At 36.2% G+C, this 21,989-nt stretch overlaps 1 protein-coding gene across 4 annotated transcripts in view; it reads left to right on the top strand.

Annotated features, from left to right (window-relative positions):
* Positions 1–543: 543 nt before the first annotated feature.
* Positions 544–21,989, top strand: part of OPA1 (OPA1 mitochondrial dynamin like GTPase) — a 97,355-nt gene continuing 75,909 nt past the window's right edge. Inside the window, exons 1-7 of one of the 4 annotated variants that reach the window (XM_060010929.1) lie at positions 544–737; positions 4,322–4,640; positions 5,302–5,398; positions 8,105–8,212; positions 9,265–9,318; positions 10,004–10,071; positions 18,806–18,916. In XM_060010929.1, coding sequence (XP_059866912.1) covers positions 706–737; positions 4,322–4,640; positions 5,302–5,398; positions 8,105–8,212; positions 9,265–9,318; positions 10,004–10,071; positions 18,806–18,916 — 789 coding nt within the window. In that variant the 5' untranslated portion in view covers positions 544–705. The remainder of the gene's footprint in view (positions 738–4,321; positions 4,641–5,301; positions 5,399–8,104; positions 8,213–9,264; positions 9,319–10,003; positions 10,072–18,805; positions 18,917–21,989) is intronic. The other 3 variants (XM_060010931.1, XM_060010930.1, XM_060010932.1) reach the window with 3 other exon arrangements.

Here is a 21,989-nt window from a genome sequence, read left to right as displayed (position 1 = left end):
CAGAGATTCTAAAGCATTTAACTTGTCCAGTACTTCTCCAGCCTCCGGAGACTGCTCTAAGAATATGAAAGTACTTCGTAAACAAAGAGGCCAAACAAAGGAGCAGGGCAAAGGGGCAGCCGTGGGTTTTCATTACTCTGTTCTATTACTCTATCCCCGTACTGTATTCATTTTGTATTCCCTAATTTCCTCTATGCTCCTGCAACACCAAATTTTCCAAATGGTAGCCACCCAGTAAGAATTTATCACTCCGTATTTCTCGCCCTTCAGCCCCTGCCCCCACACCTCGACCCCTCCCCTCCCCAAGTCTTTAACCAGAGAGGCACGAATTCACCACTCCACTCTGGAAACAAAAAGGGCGGGTTGGGGCGGGGTGGGGAGAAGGGAGGGAAGAGGGGAGGGGAGGGGAAAATACTGTGGTTCCTACAGAGGCTTTGAGCGCATGCGTGAGTCCTCCCCCGGACCGTTTGTGCTGCCCTCCTAGGAAGAGGGGTGGGGTGGAGGTTTGCCCGACGGACCGAGTACGGGTGCCGAGCAGGCTCTCACGGAAGTCCATTCGCTATTGGGAGGTCCGCAGTGGCTGCTCTGTGCCCTTGTTGCCGAGGGCCTCTTCTTCGGTCATTCCTGGAGTAGGAGCCGGACTGGGGCTGACACAGGGGCTCCCCCCGGCCGCCTCGGCGCCTGTGTGACCTCCTCGCTGGCGGGATGTGGCGACTACGCCGGGCTGCCGTGGCCTGGTAAGTGCGGGCTCCGACCTGGCCCCGTTATTTCCGGGGCCTCCAGAAAACGAGGTTGTCCCATCACGACATACAGAATGTGCAGGTAACTCTCAGGCCAAGCAGAGAGCAGTTGGAGGATTCCGGGATATTTTTGAGGACCCGGAGTGACAGGTGCCCTGACTAGGCTTACCTAGGTGCTGTCCCCCGTACTGGCCCCTGTCCGTGTTCCTATGCCCCTCGGAAGATTCTGGGCGCTTTTCAGTCTTGGCCTTTTCTATTGTCCTTTTGTGCCTGCCCCTTTCACCCTTCTGTCCTCGCTGTTATCTCTGTCTCTGGTGGCTTCTTGTTTCTGTCCGGGCTCTATGACTCTAACCATGTGTCACCCTTGCCGCGTCTCTTAATTCTCACTGTCTTTGGCTTCTGCCTCCATGCCAGCTTACATTGCTTTTGCAGGTACCCGAGCTCCTCTCTCGGGGTGAAGGGGACTTTGCCTCTTTCCTTAGTACGCTGAGTGAACATGATTTGGAGTCAGATCTGGAGCGGTGACGCATACATGTAGTGTCAGAGATGGTGATTAGAGATATTCTCTAAATAGCAGCTTTTTTCAGTGTTTAGGAAGGGAGACTTGCTTTTTGGATGTGAGGTGGTGAATGTAGCACCACCTTTCTAATCACTGTGTTATTGTTGCCGTGGTCTGTGTTAATCCTAAACCGAAAATCATAGAAGTATTTATATTTCTATGGGTTACTATGTGCATTTTAATGAAATTAAATTTGACTTTAATCTTTACACGTAGCTGTGTTCTAGTATCCTTAGATATCTTCAGGTTTAACTCATTGTTGCAGGCATTTGATGAGAAGTAACATACATCAAGCAAGGTTGGAAAAACTTGGTTTTCCTGAATTAACTCAGTCTCTAAACACCTGTCTTGAATTTTTTTTTGGAACGTTTTTAAGTGGTGTAATTTATAGTGTTTATAAGAGAGGGGATCCATTTGTTTTGTGAAGGTTAATTTGAATCTAAATTTAGAACTGAATGGCATACAATAGTTGAAGTTTCAGTCAATTAGAATAATTGATTGAATAAGTTACTTCTAATGTCATGGAATTTTAATTTCTGAGTAAATCCACAGCCCTTGGTACTGAACTAAGTTATTTACAACCTTTTTATTTCTACTCCTCAGTATTTACTGGGGAAATATATCTAATTTTCTTTACATAAGAAAAGACTTTGCAGAAAATAGCGTACTTTGTTGGAGCAATTAAGATATGTAGGAAAAACTTTAAAAATTGAGTTTCCAACCAACTAATTATCAACTGATAATTGTTTATTCAATTGGATGCTGTCGGCTAAATTGTTTCTAAAGTTACTTTTGACTCTGTAGTCATGACTTAAAATGTCTTATGTTGATAGCACAGTTTAGCTGCCTGCTGAAGTAGAGATGCGTAAGGTCAGATGCCCCAAGTTCTGGAGTTTGTCTTTTGATGTAGTTCCTATGCATGTTATGAAGGAGTACATTTAATTCTTACTCTTTAATAAATAAACATTCTTTGACATATATATCTAAATATGTGCTCATAGACATGTCAGAAGACCAATGGACAACATTTATTTAGGTGCAATAAATATTTGCATAAACTTGTTGAAAAAATAATAACATGCTAGGAAACAGTACATAGATTAAAAGGAGATGATGGATGAGTGTGAATAGATGATTTCTGGAGTTGGGGTCGGGGAGCCTTGTTTTGCATCACATTTGATTTTTAGTTTGGCCTAATATATAGAAGTATATATTCAAATTCCTTTTCCACCATTCACTAGTCATTCTACCTTAGGCAAGACACAGTTTAAAAAAAGCAAGTTGGTCAAATAAGGATACTTACCTTACTGGGTTTTTCTGAGAGTTAACAGGAGCATTTGTGTAAACATCTGTCATAATGCCTGGCAGTTAGGTACCCCTTTCCCCTCACTGTCCGTCTTCACAACATTATTTCAATGTTCCTTGATTCCTTTTCCTTAAGATATTTCTACTCCCGTGTAACTAAATGAATTAAAAATTTATTCTTTAGTATGGGGCCTGGCCCATAGTAAGCACTATGATGGTGTGTTGAATAAGATAATCAGGCGTATGTTTGTTCGTAGGAGACTTTCATTCTCTGCCAGGAAGGACAGGAGGGAAGAGTTCAGATAGTAACATGTGCATTTAGATTCTTTTCTCTTTGGGGTATTCCCCCTTCTTTCTTTCTTTTTCTGGGGAGCCAGGTACATGAGGTGTTAATTTTTCCTTAATTTCCATTCCTGGACCATCTCAGGATTGTGAAACATAGATGAGAGGGCAAAGAATAGATGTTATAAGCTACTGGAGCTTCTGTGCTTAAAAGTAAAAGTTTACACGCCTTTTTTTGTATAGGTGCATCCATAATTCACATTTATTTTCATAGCACCATTTTAGCCTAACATTACATGAAATCTTTTCGTATATCTACATGGTCTTCATATTTATCACTTTAATGGCTATACACAGTATTCTCTTTTGTTTATGTACCATAGTTTATAAATTTCTGTTCTTAATATTAGATATTTAAGTGGTAACATTTTTTGCTATTACAGCACATCTTTTCTTCCAGTTTTACTGAGGTATAATTGACATACAGCACTGTATAGGTTTAAGGTGTATAGCATAGTGATTTGACTTATATACATCATGAAATGATGACCATAGTAAGTTTAGTGAACAGCCGTCGTCTCATACAGACACAAAATTAAAGAAATAGAAAAAAATATTTTTTGTGATGAGAATTCTCAGGATTTACTGTCTTAACTTTCATATATAACATACAGCCTGTTAATTGTATTTATCATGTTGTACATTGCAGTCTTAGTATTTATTTATCTTAGAACTCTAAATTTGTACCTTTTGACTGCCTTCATTCAATTCCCCCTTCTGCCACCCCCTTCCTCTGGTGACCACAAATCTGATCTCTTTTCTATGTGTGTTTGTTTTTGAAGTATAATTGACCTACAACACTGTGTTAGTTCCTATTACACAACATGGTGATTTGGTATTTCTGTACCATTTCAAAATGATTACCATGATGAGTTTAGTTCGGATATGTCACTATACAAAGATATTTTGTTTTCAACTTTACTGACAGCAAATAGCTGTCAGTAGTTAATAAAATAAGTCTCTACCTTTTTTGATTTCAGTTTTGATTTCTTGGACCAGGATCATAGCCCACATATAGTAAATTAGGGGACAGGCTCTGGAGTCCCACTGCCTAGGTTTGAATCCTTCCTTTACTCCTTATGTCAGTGGGGACTTCAGCAACTTACTTATGTCTGTCCGCCTTTTCCTCGTTGGTAAAATGGGGACGATACTAGTACTTTTATCATAGGATTATCAGCAGGATCAGATGAGTTAGCTCCTGCTGCAGCAGTGCCTGGCACACAGTAAATGGTTAGTAACTGTGGGCTATCGTAAGACACAGTGTGATTGGTCGTGTGTGCCTGTGTGTTTTCCCTTTTGCATATTGCTCTTTTATATCGTTTCCTTTGCATTGTTTCCCCATCTGATCTTTCCTCCACACCTATTTTTCTTTCAGTGAGGTCTGCCAGTCCTTAGTGAAACACAGCTCTGGAACAAAAGGAAGCTTACCACTACAAAAACTGCATCTGGTATCACGAAGTATTTATCATTCGCATCATCCTATCTTAAAGCTTCAAAGACCCCACTTCAGGACCTCATTTCAGCAGTTCTCCTCTCTAACTAACCTTCCTTTACGTAAACTGAAACTTTCTCCAATTAAATATGGCTACCAGCCCCACAGAAATTTTTGGCCAGCGAGATTAGCTGCGAGACTCTTAAAACTTCGGTATCTCATACTCGGATCTGCTGTTGGGGGTGGCTATACAGCCAAAAAGGTGAGGTTAACTTTCCTACTGCTTTTCCAGTTATTCCAGCATGATTGTTTTAAAGTTTCTTAGCATATGTCGTTTTTCTTTAGTGCAGTAGAATGTAATTAGATGTTTAAACATTTATTGTGTGTCTCTATTATGTGCTAAACTGTTTTAATGGTGCTAATAGGAAAATGCTCTCTGAATCTTAGTTATTATAAGAGATGAAAATGGCCTAATGGAAGGAGCACTGGTCTGGGAGTAAGAACACTTAGGTTTGATTTTCAGCTTTGCCATTTAGTAGCACAGGCAGGGAAGTAAGTGGCATGCTCATGCAACTACTTTGTGGCAGCTCTGGGACCAAAGGCAGGGTATCCTGATCCGTGGTCTGTCTTCCTTGTATTCCTCAGTGTTGTTTAAAGCCAAATCATGAAACCCATTTGCAATAGGAGTACATTTTGAATTTTTCCATTTTCTGTATTTAGTAAAGGAGCATTTACATGTTTTATATGCTTGTCTGCTAATTTACTTTTAGAAGAGCAGAGGCCACTTTGTTTCTAAAAATTCTGAACATAATACATTGCTCTTAGTAGCTTAGCATGTTTTAACAAAATAAATTTAAATAGTTTTTTTTAATATTTGATATGGCATTCAGATCATTTGATTGGCATACTTTCTTATCTTTCAGACTTTTGATCAGTGGAAAGACATGATACCTGACCTTAGTGACTATAAATGGATTGTGCCTGACATTGTATGGGAGATTGATGAGTATATCGATTTGGGTTTGTATCAACATTAAAATACTTTTCTTGGTTGTATCTTTAGGAAAGAGAAATAGTTGTATTGAGATAGCTCCTTAACTCGAAGTTTAAGGTTGTAGCAGTTTTTTTTTTTTTTGACATCTTTATTGGAGTATAATTGCTTTACAATGGTCTGTTAGTTTCTGCTGTATAACAAAGTGAATCCGCTATACATATACATATATCCCCATATCCCCTCCCTCTTGCGCCTCCCTCCCACCCTCCCTATCCCACCGCTCTAGGTGGTCGCAAACCACCGAGCTGATCTCCCTGTGCTATGCAGCTGCTTCCCACTAGCTATCTATTTTACATTTGGTTGTGTATATATGTCAGTACTACTCTCTCACTTCGTCCCAGCTTACCCTTCCCCCTCCCCGTGTCCTCAAGTCCATTCTCTACGTCTGCGTCTTTATTCCTGTCCTGCCCCTAGGTTCATTAGAACCTTTTTTTTTTTGATTCCATATATATGTGTTAGCATATGGTATATGTTTTTCTCTTTCTGACTTAATTCACTGTGTATGACAGACTCTAGGTCCATCCATCTCACTACAAATAACTAGTTTTGTTTCTTTTTATGGCTGAGCAATATTCCATTGTATATATGTGCCACATCTTTATCCATTCATCTGTTGATGGACACTTAGGTTGCTTCCATGTCCTGGCTATTGTAAATAGTGCTGCAATGAACGTTGGGGTGCATGTGTCTTTTTGAATTATGGTTTTCTCTGGGTATATGCCCAGTAGTGGGATTGCTGGGTCATATGGTAATTCTATTTTTAGTTTTTTAAGGAACCTCCATACTGTTCTCCATAGTGGCTATATCAATTTATATTCCCACCAACAGTGCAGGAGGGTTCCCTTTTCTCCACACCCTCTCCAGCATTTATTGTTTGTAGATTTTTTTTTTTTATACAGCAGGTTCTTATTAGTTATCCACTTTATACGCATTAGTTTATATATGTCAATCCCAGTCTCCCAGTTCATCACACCACGATGTTTGTAGATTTTTTGATGATGGCTGGTTGTAGTAGTTTTATTTGAATGATAAAAGTAATAGAATAGGAGAAAAAAATGGTAAGAAAAAAAATCATCCACTAGTTCATCAGTTTAACACAGCTGCCACTATCCTTAGGGATCAGTTTCTTTTAATTGTACCTATTTTGTGTATGTGGTTAATATTTTACTTTGCTTTTTAAGAATTATATAGTCATAGTGAACATACACTTTGCTATCTTGTCTTTTGCTACCTAACACATTTGTCAGCATTTTCTACTCTGCCGAGCAGCCTTCTTGAATATCATTTTCAATGTTGTATGATGTTACCCAGAACAGATTCACTGTGCTTCACCTAACTAGCTCCCTTTGATTGAGTACCTTGGTTACCTCTACTTTTTGTAACCAGATTCCTTAAAAGCCTGCTAGTGTCCAGAGTAATTTCTCCTGTTAGTCTTTCATTGTTCCCTTTTTCAAATAATAGATAGATGAGAAAAAAAGTATATTTGGTAGTTATGATTGCCAGTAACTCATGGTGATCTTTAGAAAAAGATTTTTTTTCTGATGAAATTATTTTCCTCAGGTCTCTTTTTTAAGACTTTGTGTAGACATTTTTTAGACTTTAGCTTAGGTGTATATGGGGGTGGATTTGATCTCTGCATGCACTATTCACAGCACTGTCTTAAAGGTAAAATTGTTGCATTGACAAAGATATTTACAGGAAAAGCACTCCTTCAAATTACTTTTCTAACGTTTATGAGAAGAGCTTTTAACGGTATGCATTCACTAATCCCACGCTGTAGTGACTGCAAGCCTGGGTTCTGAAGCTAGACTGTCTAGGCTTAAACGTGACTCCCCCACTTTGCTGTATGTGCAGGTCCTGTTACTTAACCTCTGTGCCCCATTCCTCGTCTGTAAAATGTGGTTGATGAGAACTGTTTTGTAGCATTGACATGAAGATTAAACAAGTTAGTGCTTTTATAGCACTTAGAATAAGACCTAATACATATTCTTATTTTGAGAAACTTCGTGTTTTATCTTCTCCAGAGAAAATTAGAAAAGCCCTTCCTAATTCAGAAGACACTGTAAAGTTGTACCAAACTTTGACAAAATTGTTGAGTATTTGTAAACAAAAATAAATACTTGATCACTGTTATAAATAAAGCTAGCAATAATAAAGTAATGGCTTGTCTTGAGTTCAGAGACAGTTTTTTGAAGTGGTAACAAGTGTAAGTTTTCCTAGGGAATACAAAAGGAGAGAGAAGAGTAATGGAATTCTGTTCTTAAACTTGAACTGGGATTTCATCACTTTTTTTTGAATTCAGGTCAGGTGCTACAAAGGATTTTTCTCTTTTCTTTGATTCATTGCCTTTCTGCTGTGACTTCCTCCCCAAAAATACTTCTGTTTCCAATCCAGTGTTAACATTTATACAGTGTTTCTGTCTCAAGGCATTTAACTTATAAATCAAAGATAACCCTCTAAACCGTATGTTTGGTGAGTCTTTTTAAAAAATTTTTCATGGCTTGTAGAAGATCATCAGAATAACACATTGTTTCAGATATACGTAGCAGTTATAGTTGGAATAGGGAGAAAAATGGAAAAAAACATTTAAGTTTATATATAATTATTTAAATTGTATGCATGTTTCAATAGTCAAATTCTTATTTTGAGACTGTTTCTTTTCTCTTCTCCAGAGAAAATTAGAAAAGCCCTTCCTGATTCAGAGGACCTTGCAAAATTGGCACCTGACTTTGACAAGATTGTTGAAAGCCTCAGCTTATTGAAGGACTTTTTCACCACAGGTAAGGAAGGACGTGTGTTTGATCTCATTTAAAATGTCGGGAAACACAGAGGAAAAATACTTAAAATGTATTCATTTGTTTATTTCCATCTTTTATTTATTTATTTATTATTTTAAATTAACATTTTTAAAAATAAATTTATTTATTTTGTTTATTTATTTTTAGCTGCATTGGGTCTTCATTGCTGCGCGTGGGCTTTCTCTAGTTGCGGCGAGCGGGGGCTACTCTTCCTTGCGGCAGGAGGGCTTTTCATTGCGGTGGCTTCTTTTGTTGCGGAGCATGGGCTCTAGGCATGCGGGCTTCAGTAGTTGTGGCACGTGGGCTCAGTAGTTGTGGCTCGCGGGCTCTAGAGTGTAGGCTCAGTAGTTGTGGCTCACGGGCTTAGTTGCTCCGCAGCATGTGAGATCTTCCCGGATCAGGGCTCGAACCTATGTCCCCCGCGTTGGTAGGCGGATTCTCAGCCACTGCACCACCAGGGAAGTCCCTATTTCCATCTTTTAAATGAAAATATTTAGTACAAATAAAAGCCAGGTTTTTGATAAAAGGATAAACACAACGTTTTTTTGCTCTGTGGTTTTACTATTTTTTAAATTTATTTTTATTTTTTGGCAGTGCCACGCGGCACACGGGATCATAGTTCCCTGACCAGGGTTCAAACCTGTGCCCCCTGCAGTGGAAGCACAGAGTCTTAACCACTGGACCACCAGGGAAGTCCCCGTGGTTTTAATTTTTGTTTGGCCCAAGAAAATGAAAATTTGCAAGAACTTAAACATGCTTGGCTTTAGTCAGTGAGGGAAAAATAAATCACTTGCTCTTGACAAGTAGATGACACTTCCTATGTGTTTACTGTTCATAACTGGTTAGAGCCGATTTGGTGATTTTAAAACAAATTTAATTATAACGGACCATAATGAGTAGAATTTACTAAGACTAGTCCTGGTGTATTTGCCCAATTCTGCCCTATCATGATATAAATCTGAGGTCTCAGGCATCTTTGTTTGCTCATTGTTAAATTTTACATTTCTATTTCCCCCTTTGCTGATTTTTCACAGGTCACAAATTGGTTAGTGAAGTCATAGAAGCTTCTGACCTACTTCTCTTGTTAGGTGTGTAAACAGATATTTTTGCTGATCTTAACATGCCTTTTAAATGCATCTAATAAACTAGCTGCAAATAAAATTGCAGACCAAATTTATAATATTGCTTATGCTAAATTTTAAAATGTCAGAATTATATTGGGCAAATTCATTATCCTTTAGGTGGAAATAATAAAATAATTTTTTTGTGGTAAAACTAAAATTCCTAAATATGTGTCTATATTATAAGATTAAAGTTATTAAAAAGAAAGTTTGGTTAACCAAAATATTTTCTTGAACCTGATGTGTTTGTTTCTGTTAATTGAAATGAAAGTCATTTTAATTTGTCTCATCTGTCCTGTCACAGTTGACATTTTTAATTTAATTTTTTTACTATATATGGTCTGTAATGGCAGTAGTGTATGGCTGAACTGTAAGTACTCTCATGTAAAATAATCCTTATCAAAGATTGCCTTATTTTTTATTGTAATTTTCAGTAATATTTTAAAAAATCAGTTAAACATGTCCTATAATGGTTTTGAAAATTTTTTTCTTAGCTTAACCACTGTGTTCCTTAAAATAAGAATAGCTTTCCAAAAAGTGATTTTTGCTCTAAAAATCCTTTTATCTTTCAACCGACTAAACATAATTTGGAATTTAGTTTAGGCTATTGACTTCACTGGAGAATTTAAAGGACTGCATATTTATCTTTAAGGTTCACCTGGAGAAACGGCATTTAGAGCGACAGATGCCGGGTCTGAAAGTGACAAGCCTTATAGAAAGGTACGTATAAAGGAGCATTCTTCACGTAGATAGTCTTGAAAGATTTTTTAAAGTTTTTACCTACCCTGGAAGATCTGAAAATGGTAGCATCCGAGAAGCAAACATAAAAGCATCCAGTGGAGGTATTGTTATTATTCTTGGTACAAAATGCAAGGTATTATTCAACAGTTCTGGAAATATAATTGGAGAAGCCAGTTTCCCTCAAATATGTCTGTGAAATATTAGTTTCCAGGGTTGTCCCCAACAAAGGGTTTTGTTGTTAAGTATGTGTGGGGGAAAGCTGGTATAAATAAAACAAGCAGGCTTCTTTTCTTTTCCCTAGGATTTCTCAGACCTTAATATATGCATGTGCATTGTGAATCTCTAAGAGAAGTCAAAGTGTGCAGGGTTTTCCAGATTTATTTAGCAACAAAACCCTTCTTCCATGAAATACCTTCTAGGGACTAATGTTTCATGGTATACAGTTAGGGGAAATATTAAGGGAACGGCAAGTTTGTTACTAAGGGATAAATAGACTTCTGTTACATTGCTAGTCAACAAAATTATGTATGGGGTTATTTAGGATATGTTAATTTCAATTCATGCATTAAAACCCATATGAAACTTTTAGGAGAATTGCTGATGTAGAATAACGTGCATTGTTGTGTATTTATATTAATATGTTAACCTGATATTGTCTTACTCTTAATTCTTTTCGTCTTTTGAAATTGGTAAGATAACTGATTCCTTGGAAGTTTTTCTTTTTAAATAATAACCTAGATAAATAAATATCTGGAAAAAATACTCCATGAACATTTAAAAATTCAATATGAACATTTAAAAATTAAATGATGAAGGTTATTATGGTTTTAAATCATTGAGGTAAATAATTTTATGTTTTTTGGGGAAGCAGAAAGAAAGTAATTCCTATGTATAGATTTCCATCTTGTTTCCTGTCCTTCAACGTTGAGCTTTTTACATGATATTCCAAGTTTTAATTATATTTCAAAAGATTTTTTTTCTTTTGTCTTTTAACTTGATCTTTTGGAGAAAACATTTTTCAAAATGTGTGTGTATATGTGTGTGTGTTTGCCTTTTAACTTGATCATTTTTGATAACCTTTTCCACTGGCATTATTTTAACCAAGGGATACCCTTGAATATACATGCTACTGGAAAGAAACATTTGAATAGAAATTAGCCTATGATGCACAGCTTATTTTGAGCCAAGGCCTTGGCCCTTAATGCAGATAGACTTAATGTGTAGAGAAAAGCTAATCTAACTGGGGAGAAGGAACCCCTGTTACAAGTATGGTAGTATGGTTTTTGAGCGACAGGATTTCTTGTTGCCTAGATCAGTTAAGGGAGGCTTGCATCTCTGTTCTTTTCTGATATGGCCTAGGATTGTTTTGGTAAATGAGAATCCTGTTTAGGTCCTGACAGATAATTCCCTTAAAATCCTGCTAAGGTGATAAATGAGTAGTAACTGATAAATGATCAAGAGCTCTGCAGTATAGAAGAAACAAGAGAACTGATCTCTGGGAATTTATATTTACAGATTTTATTTTATACAGTAGACACGAGAGCAAATTTATTGCTTTATTTTATAATTTACTTTGCTTGAAGATAAGTGCTGTTGTAGACTGTTCCTTTTTAACTTTTCCATAATTTATCTTGCCCATTAAAAACGCACCAATTATTTCCAACTATTTGTTATAAAGTAAGCCGTTTTCATTATAGGTTAAATCAGATAGTATTAAATGCTAGTATAAATGTTTACAGAAAAAGTATTTTCAACCTCAACTAGTGGTTTTAAATTTTATTAATATGCAGCATTATGTTTTCAAGGCTTGACTGTTACCTGTGCTATTTGAAAATAATGAACTACTCAGACAAGATGCAGATAAACTGATTGTAAGAGACTTGTCTGTAAATTGATGGTTGAATGTAAGCATGGAAAGGGAGACCTTAGCAGAAGCCTTTTTGAAATTATTCTAAAGCATCAAATTTGAAAATTTGGGCAATAATCAGAGGTGGTAGGATGGCATCCAGAGTTCAGGTGATACCTTTTTGATTGGTTCAGTCTGGTGTCTGAGAGCCCCAAGATTTAAAATGGTGTTCATGCCTTAGCTTAATGATTGTTGGGTTTATACCAAAGTTTCTGGCTAGACTTCTATTAGAAATGTAAAAGTAAATGTGAATCAGATTTTTTTAATGTAGTAATAGATTAAAAACATTTCGACTAGAAGTAAAAAGAAAACTTGTTCTTTCTAATAAGAGAACACATCTGGAAAAGTGCTGGCAAGTAGAGGGACAATTAGGAACCTTTCTAAGTCAACCGAAGTGAAAGTGACAGGGAGTTGCAGGAACACAGATGCCAGATTGACTTGAGTCAGGCAGAATGAACCACACAATAGACAGATTACTGGTGGTTCCCAGTCTGGGGTCCCTGGACTTTTAGGTGTTCTGGAAAGTTGTGATTGAGGTCTTCAAAAAGTCAAAAAGCATCTATTCCCACATAATGCTACACAGGCTAACTAAACCTCAAGTTTCTTTGATTTTGCCTGTATTTATATCCGTTCAGTTTGTGGACAGTAATGTTTATCAAAAGTTCTTCTACGTATTTTTGATAAATAAAAAATGGAAAAATACTGAAACCACATTTTAGTAAATGCTTTTAGTTAGTCAAAAAATTTTAAACTTGTGTTCACTATAGAAAAATATTAGAAAGAGCCCTTAGTGAGACCTGGAGACCTTTAGAACTACCTGAAGACAAATTCGGAATTGGAGTGACAAGCCTTTTTTAGTGAATTAATGGACTCACCTGGTTTGTAAGTCAGTAGATTTCTGTATATCAGTCATAGTATATATAGGTGACAGGACCACTTAGTGTATCTCCTTTTTTTAGATTCAGTAACATTGTTGTGTTCTAGTGAAAATTAATTTGCTAAATGAGACATTATCTGTGCTTTTGTTCTGTCATGTTTCTGATGGCTCATAAACATCTCATAGAAGTAAGGAATATGGTCATTCTGAAGGGTACAAGCCCATTTATAATTTATAGAAAATATTTGAAGTCCAAATCATAAAAAGTATTGTTACTCTTTTAAAAATAATCATTAAATAGTAATTATCTTCCTTTCCACGTTACTGTAATTCTTATTTGTGTGGCTTTACTTATTTTATACCTACCCTCTGAATATCTCTCTTCCCTTTTCTCTGCCTAATTTCCACTCATCCTGAAAGCCCAGTTCAGTTGTCACCTCTGTGAAGCCTTCCATAACCATTTTAGTCCCAATAATTATTCTCTTAACAATCTAAAACATTTTACAGATGAAACACTATTTACTTTGGCTTTCATTCTTACTGTTTAATAGGCTATTTCTATCACAAAATCTCTGTTCTCAGAGCGCCTAGGATAATGCTGAACTCTTAACACAATTCATCAGTTGATTTAACTCAGTAAAAGTCTGATTTAAAGTAAGCAAATTTGGGGCTTCCCTGGTGGCGCAGTGGTTGAGAGTCCGCCTGCCGATGCAGGGGATGCGGGTTCGTGCCCTGGTCCGGGAAGATCCCACATGCCGCAGAGCGGCTGGGCCCGTGAGCCATGGCCGCTGAGCCTGCACGTCCGGAGCCTGTGCTCCGCAACGGGAGAGGCCACAGCAGTAAGAGGCCCGCGTACCGCAAAAAAAAAAAAAAGTAAGCAAATTTGATTAATGCTAACAAGAGTGGGCCCAAAGATTTTATGTAATGTGTCTTTTTGCTCTGATTACCTTTGAATTTCTCCTGGCCTTCAATATTTGACAACTATTGAAGAGAGCAAGAATGTGAAGGTAGCACTTATACTCGGAATTCTGAGTTGTAACAAAGCAGTGTTGCTTAAGTAGGACTTAACATTTCTGGGATTCCTCATGCAACAAATAATGTAAACTGTGGCAAAATGAAATTCTCACAACCAGCACCATCAAGTAGCCGCAGATTCAGGAAACTTAGGTTTCCTAAGCAGCTAACAATTGGCAACTGTACTTGGTTAGATACTTGTTTTATTCCTTAATAATAAGCATATTGCATTTTTATGTCATTTAAAAAACATTAAATAAATACTGTGTACATAACACTATTTTTAGGTAATAATTTAGAACAAAGGGGATTTGGTAGAAATTGTATTATCGATAAAAACTATTGGTAATAGACTGATTTGTTCATCTCTTGAAATTAATTACTTGTAGAAATTGTCCAAATAGGATGCGATATTTCTCAGTTGGAGCAAATTAAATAATTCAAGTAGAAAGACATACTTCTTTCTGATATCCAATAATAAACATATTTTAGTTGGCTGTGAATATCTTGAGCTGAATTATATATTACTGGGAGGGAGGAAAATAGGAAAATAGATCTTTTTAGCTAATGAAATAGCAGAATTATTCAAACTTTGAAAAGTAGTTTAGTGCCTAGGAATATTTTTTAAATGGAAGGGGAAAGAAGTCTTCACTTTCACGAAGTTCTTTTCTGGACCCAAGTTACTTTTAAAACTAATAAAACGGGTTGGCAAGCTTTTCCTTAGAGGCCAGATGGTAAATATTTTAGGTTTGCAAACCTGTGGTCTCTAGGACTACTCAGGTAGACCACTGTACTTTGTCAACTCCTTCTCTAAAGAGTAATTTACATTTGCCCTCCGAAATATTGCACTTTTACCATTTTCCTTATTTAAATGTAAATTGAACGTGAAGGGTCAAAGGCACTTTGAAAATAGTGAGACTGTAGAGCTAACAGGTATCAGGTGTAGACTTTGGAGTCACACTGCCTGTATTCAGACTCTGTCTTTCCTGTTTTCTGAGCTGTGTGACCTTGGATAAGTTCCTTAGCTTCTCTGAGTTTTTGGTTTCCTCTTCAGTAATAGGGGGAACCCTACCTGATAAGGGTTATTGTGAGCATTTCGTAAAGCCCTTTAGCACAAGATCTTGGCACATGATAAAACTAAATGAATACTAATGTAATGATAATAATAATGATTATTATCATCTAAGACTTAGAATTATTCCATGAGTTAGCATATTAACATTATTTGATTAATTTCCTCCCCTTAATTCCTGTTGAATCTGTTCTGGGGATTGTGATAAGTGGGAAAATGGACTGTAGGGTTGATGTGTAGCTTATTTACATAATAGGCAATTTTTAGGAAACCCAATTTGGATTTTGTGCTGTAAACTGTGTGCGTTTTTAGGTAAAAGTAGGTTATCATTTAATTCATTCAAGCAACAGACATGGGCCAAGCCCTATCCTAGGTGCTGGCCATAACACATCTGAAGTGTCAGGCCTTATTCTGTGTGTTAGGTATAAAAACAAACAAGGTATGGGCCCTTTAGAATACTGTTAAAAATATAGTATTGGGTTGGCCAAAAAGTTCGTTCGGGTTTTTCCATAGCTTACAGAAAAACCCAAACAAACTTTTTGGCCAACCCAATATTTTATTTTATTTTATTTTTTTGGCCATGCCTCCCGGGTTGTGGGATCTTAGTTCCCCAACCAAGGATCGAACCCAGGGCCCCAGCAGTGAGAGCGCCAAGTGCCAACCACTGGACTGCCAGGGAATTCCCAAAAATATAGCATTTTAAATGTATTCACATAAGAATGAGTCATAATTTCAAGATTTTTAAAAATATTTTCTAACAAGCTTATCAACTTCTAGAGGTATTTGCAGCATTTTCAGTTGACATTTTGGTTTCTGGAGTTATCACTGATTTTCTTGGTCTGACGTTACACTTTTTTAAAAACCCGAGAACACTGTACATGAAATATGGGACTATGAGAACTGCAGCGTCAAATTGACAGTAACCAGGAGATGTTTAGAGAGTATTCATCTGTGGTTGTTTACAATAACTATTGTTAAAGATCACAGTTAGTACATTTTTAATGTAATATATATCATTTAAAAAACAATTATGTGCTGTTTCTTGAGAGAAGAATGTCTGAACTTGGGAAAATATTTATTGAGTAAAAGTGTTCTGTTCATGTAAGGAGGCATGAACAAATGCCTCATCTTGCACAGGAGGCACACACATTTTTCCCTTCCTTATTCCACAAACCTTAGCTTTAAAAGCTAATCCAGCTGTGCTTAGGGTGAGATTTGATGCCTAAAGTTGGATAATGGTAACCTTTTTTAGTATAGTGTATATAGCTTTTTCTGTGTCTAATTCTTGTTTTCTTCCTACTTTTTTTAGGAGGTAACAGTTAATTTCAACTACCTTCACATAAAAGTGCTTCAGTAACAGACTTGGAAGGAAAGTGAGGTGTCACTAGAAAGAGAGGGTGTTTTTCTTGTAATAGATATTAGATATTTACCATACACTTTGTATGTACAGTGTATAACAGTGGATTAGGGAGGGGTGTTTAAGCTATGAATAAACAAGAATCCTGTGCCTGATAGACCAGCACAGTTAAGAAATGTGGAATATTTTCTCACTGCTTTAGCATTTTATAACTTATACTACTGGGTATTATGTTAATTAAAGCACAGGTACACTAATGTGTAAGCCAACATGGGAAGCCATCTTTAAAAGGGAACTGTTTTGAGAAATCTAAACACTTGGATGAGTAGAAGAAGTGATTATGATAAATGACTAAATGAATAAAAATGAGTTGGATTACTTTTCTTTCTGCTTGATGAAAGACAGTGATACAAAAAATGAAAAAAAAAGGACATAAAAAATTATGGGAATGATGAGGGTAGTGAGTTGGCATTGCATTTCTTTGATAGATTTATCAATGACCATAAAAGTGTTTATTTAAAAGATACATGTTAAAAGATAACCGCAGGTTTTTATAAATATATTTTGTACTATTGAATTTGGAAACAAATGTTGAAAGTTTAGTTATGTTACTTGCCACTTTGATGTTCTCTTACTTTTCATGAAGAAATATCAACCAGTTTCATCCTTTGATTTATATAGTAAGTCAACCAGTTTCATTATGTTGGTATAACTTAATGTATTAAAACTAAGAATCAAACAAAATAAAAATCCCCCTAATTGTTTGCTAATATTTCCCTTAATTTAAAGTGCTTTACTGTAATACATCCTTTCTATTTGTATTTATTTCTTGTAAACTTTTTTATTTATATAAATCTTTGGATTATATAAACTAAGTTATTAAGCCTCCAGGTGAGTCTACTAATTAAAATTTGAATGTAACGTTAACCAATATTTCATTTTAAGAAACTTTATAATTGTACTATACAAAATAGAATATTTTTGGCAGTTATTTTATAAAGCCGTGAAGCTATTTGAAACTCCTAATGAGTGTTAGTTTTCCTAATTCTTTTTATTATTATAACTTGGTAAAAATTGTTCTCCCAGGTAAACTATTCTTGTAAAATTAAAGAGTGACCTCATTCATTGGAACTTTGCCTTTTTAGGGTTTCTAATTGAGAAAATATAAGGTTCCTGACATTGTCAATTGCTAGTTGTTTTTTCTCCTACATTTCTTGAGGTTGATTATCTAATAGACAGCAATTAAAAACACTGTACAGAAAATGACATGTATTTTCGTTTCATGTCACAAGTGAATACATTGCATCAGATGAACATTTCATGATTATTAAATGGAATGAATTTTAAACATAGAAATGATGATTATTTTGTGCATAGGTCCAAACTGGGTTTTGTTTCATTTTTATTTTCATAGTAACTATATTATCTCCATATCTTAATTATGTTATTTTATTGAGCTTGTGCTTTAGTAATTGATATATCCTTGGTTATATTCTCAGAGGCCATTTTTATTTAATGTCAAAACAGCTTATAAAAAGTGAAAATTCAGTCGAACTACTTATTTGATGTTGTATAAAGCTAAAACAGTACCTCAAACATTATTTTTTAATTCGCAAAAAAAAAAACCCTTAGATTTTAATCAAATAAGATTCTGTGCGTAGACATGTAAAATTATGAATTAATGTAAAACCTTGATTAACTTGATGCTCAAAACTACGTTTTGAGGGATCTTTATTTATTTACTTTTTGGCCACGCCATGTGGCATATGGGATCTTAGTTCCTGGACCAGGGGTCAAACCCACGCCCCCTGCGGTGGGAGCTTGGAGTCTTAACCACTGGACCTCCAGGGAAGTCCCTTGAGGGGTCTTTAATTGAAGACATCAGATGTCAAGGAAAACTTAAGAATAATAATTTAATAAGTGATTAAGCTATTATGTATTCTCTGTTTAGTCTTATGAAACTTATGGTTGAGAATTAGAAGATTCAGACCTTCAAAATCAACACTGTTCAAAACTCAGTTTTGTTTTTTCCCCCATATGTATCAAGTCAGGAACGTACACTAGTTCGTATTGGCAATTCAAAAATAAGGGTTGAAGTATTTGTTTTCTCAGTTTTTCTGTTACTAGGACATTTAGTTAACTATAGTGCTACCTTCCTTGAGCATTCCAGTTAGTCTCGGTTTTACTGTATGTTGATATTATATATCTGGCTCGTTTTATTCAGCAGTCACTTATTGCATTTTCCTTTTCACTTATTAAACTATGCTGTTTTATGTTTCTGAGACATAATTTTACTGAGGAGAAAAATGGAAATGTAGTACAGAACCTAGTTATATAGTGGCTCTAAAGGTACATAACTGAGTTTCCATTTTTGTTATAAGCTATCCATTCTTCTCTGACTTACATCTGTTCCTTTCTCGTGCCCTTTGGTTTAACATTGTTCTCCTCCCCAATTTTCCTCTTCTCCTCGTTGTAAACTCATGGCAGGGTCTGCTTGGTGAGCTCATTCTCTTACAACAGCAAATTCAAGAGCATGAAGAGGAAGCGCGCAGAGCCGCAGGCCAATATAGCACGAGCCATGCCCAACAGAAGCGCAAGGTGATGGATGGTTTAAGGGGGCTACTGATATGTTCACACTAATCAGCCGTTTCTACCAGGATCGTGTCACCTTAATCCATTCATGGACTCCAATTATGAGAAATTATTTTTGACAAAGTAAAAATATGAAAGATAATAGAGATATGCAACTTTCCTAGAGTAGGTAAATCCAAAATATTAAACATAGGAATTTATTTTCTGAAAATTAGATTATCTGTGAGAGTTCATGGATTTGTACTTAGATAAGAGTTATGAATTGCAGCTTACTTGGTCCAGTTATTGAGTCACCTTAAATTTGTAGCCAACTTGTCTATTCTCCAAGTTTTCATTTGTAAAATGAAAAGGGTTACTGTGAATGACCATGTTAAATTAAAGAATGAAATGTATTTGTTTTAGTTAAAATGAATCAGCAGAGAATTCTTATTTCTTACAGAAGGAAACTGTTCTGACTTAACTTTGGGGCAAAGTTATTCTTAGATACTATGATAAATTTGTATAAAGATTTTCCACATTTATTAATAAAGTCAGCACAGATTTTCACCTTGTCTACTGCAGGATTGAACATTGGAAATTTGATATAATTCTGGTCAATAAAGAACAGATTCTGATAAAACTCAGCATAACAGTATACAAATGTTTGGTTATAGGAGCAACCAAGGAATTCTTAAAGATATACTTTTGGCTGTTAGATGATCCTATAGTATAGATCCCAAGGTTAATGTTCTAAAGAGACTAGAGTCAAATGAACTGTATGTAATGATTTTAAAATTATACTCTTAAGATCTTGAAATCAGCTATTTGTGTTACATATATTAGATAAGAAAAATTTTGGAGTTAGGTGCAAATCTTACTCAGGAAAAAAGATTCAGTCATATAATTAGCTTCCTGTAGGTTCTGATATTGAAATCAACCAATATTGTAGATAATTAGTGCAATAATTCTGCTGACTAACCCTGTCGCATTTGGTGGTGGTTAATACTTGAGAATACTCATCATAGTTTTCATTTATTTTTTCAGTATCACTACCTGGCTTTTCTCAATTCCATGGCTGTGGAATCAACTCCTGTATGTTGTTTAGCTTTCAGTGAATGAATAACATAGGTAGAAATAGAAAACAAGTTATTTTCCTACTTGTGTTAAACCAAGGGAGGACTTACTTTGGCTGCGTTGGGTCTTCGTTGCTGTGTGCGGGTTTTCTCTAGTTGTGGTGAGCGGAGACTACTCTTCACTGCGGTGTGCAGGCTTCTCATTGCGGTGGCTTCTCTTGTTGCAGAGCACAGGCTCTATGTGTGCGGGCTCAGTAGTTGCAGCACCCGGGCCCTAGAGTGCATGGGCCAGTAGTTGCAGTGCATGGGCCCAGTAGTTGCGGTGCGTGGGCCCTAGGGTGTGCAGGCTTCAGTAGTTGTGGTGCGTGGGCTCAGTAGTTGTGGCTCACAGGCTCTAGAGAGCAGGCTCAGTAGTTGTGGCACACGGGCCTAATTGCTCCGCAGCATGTGGAATCCTCCCAGACCAGGGATTGAACCTCTGTCCCCTGCATTGGCAGGCGGATTCTTAACCACTGTGCTACCAGGGAAGTCCCAAGGGAGGGCCTACTTTAAATGGTGCTTTAGCATTCTCTGTTCCTCATGCTGTTGAGAGTACCATTTAAATATTGTAACAAGTTGGATGCTTAGGCTAAGCCCTCTGTTCCTTAGCTTTGTTACAGAAAGAAGGGGAGGGAGCTACTGTGTTTTGGTACGTTAGTTAGGAATATGAATATAGCTCTAGTTACTAGTAGTTCTTGTGTTTTTTATAATGGTAAAATAATTTGCAATGAGTCCTATAGATCTGCTATTTTAAGATTCTAAGATACAGTTTAAGATTATTGATGTGCTGTTGAATCTGATGATTTAAGCAATATCAGTAGTGAATATTGTTTATTTTCTACACTGCCAAGGGTTAATGTTCATTTGGGGCCAACTTTACTAGCCTTTTTTCAGGCTTACGGTTATCCTTCCTATTCCTAATATTTATTGGATTATCCATGTAACCCTTTTATTCCTCACTTTACACATTTGTAAAAGAGCTACTGGCAGGACTGTACCTCCATCTGTTTTGTTTATTAAGGCATACTTAGTAGAGCACGAAACAGGGCTTGTTCCTGCCCACTTTACAGTTGCCTTGTGTGAAAGTAAATGAGACTAAAAACAATTTATGCTCCTCTATAATAATATCATTCCTTTTACTGTCCTTAAAGATGGTTTCCTTACTGTATCTTCCCCTTTATTCCCCCTATAGTTAGTACACAGATGACTTTTCAGCCCTACATTGTCATAATGACCAAAATCCTAATTTGATTAGATTTTTATCATTCTAAGCATTTGAGGTTTGCTTGAGGTACAAAGCCACAGCTACTTTTTGTTGCTTTTTGACCATTATTTCTTATTACACCTTGAAAATATAAGTAGGCCTTCATTATTTATGTCTTATTAGTAGCAGCTAATAGATTTACCCTGTATCATCTGAGCAAAGGAGCTCATGCAGAGACAGCAGATTAAGACCGCCATTGATAGGTTTGCCTCCTGTGAATATGTACACATACATAAAAATTTTTACGAGTCTTATGCATTTCTGTATTTCAGAATGTCCAGAATTGCTTAGTAGGAAGAGATCTTAAAATTTAAAAATCAGGCTTGGTTTTGTGAGGAGCTAGTAAAGGTTTTTCTCTTTCAGCTTTAGCTTGTTTCTGCAGAGGGTTCCGCTCTTTCTCCATCAATTTTACAGCCCTGGAATTGTAGAAAAGCTCTGGTTTCAAGACTATTGATACCCATTTCTGTCAGGGTGAGTTTTAAATTAATTTCATAATGAAAACTAAATTAATATATTAGGACAAGAACTTACTGTAAGTAGCTGAATTTTACCAGTAAAGTGCATCAAAATAAAATATACCCAGGTTGCTAGTTAAGACCTCAAATAAATGATAGACTAACAATAGCATGTACTAGTCTCTTAAGAAAATATGTAAAAGTATCTTATCATTAATCTTTAATATTTATTTTGTGAACCTAAATGTTTTGATTTTATTTCCTAGAAA

The sequence above is a fragment of the Delphinus delphis genome, chromosome 4, assembly GCF_949987515.2.
Source record: "Delphinus delphis chromosome 4, mDelDel1.2, whole genome shotgun sequence".
Lineage (NCBI taxonomy): Eukaryota > Metazoa > Chordata > Mammalia > Artiodactyla > Delphinidae > Delphinus > Delphinus delphis.
This window is presented reverse-complemented; position numbering and strand designations above follow the sequence as displayed.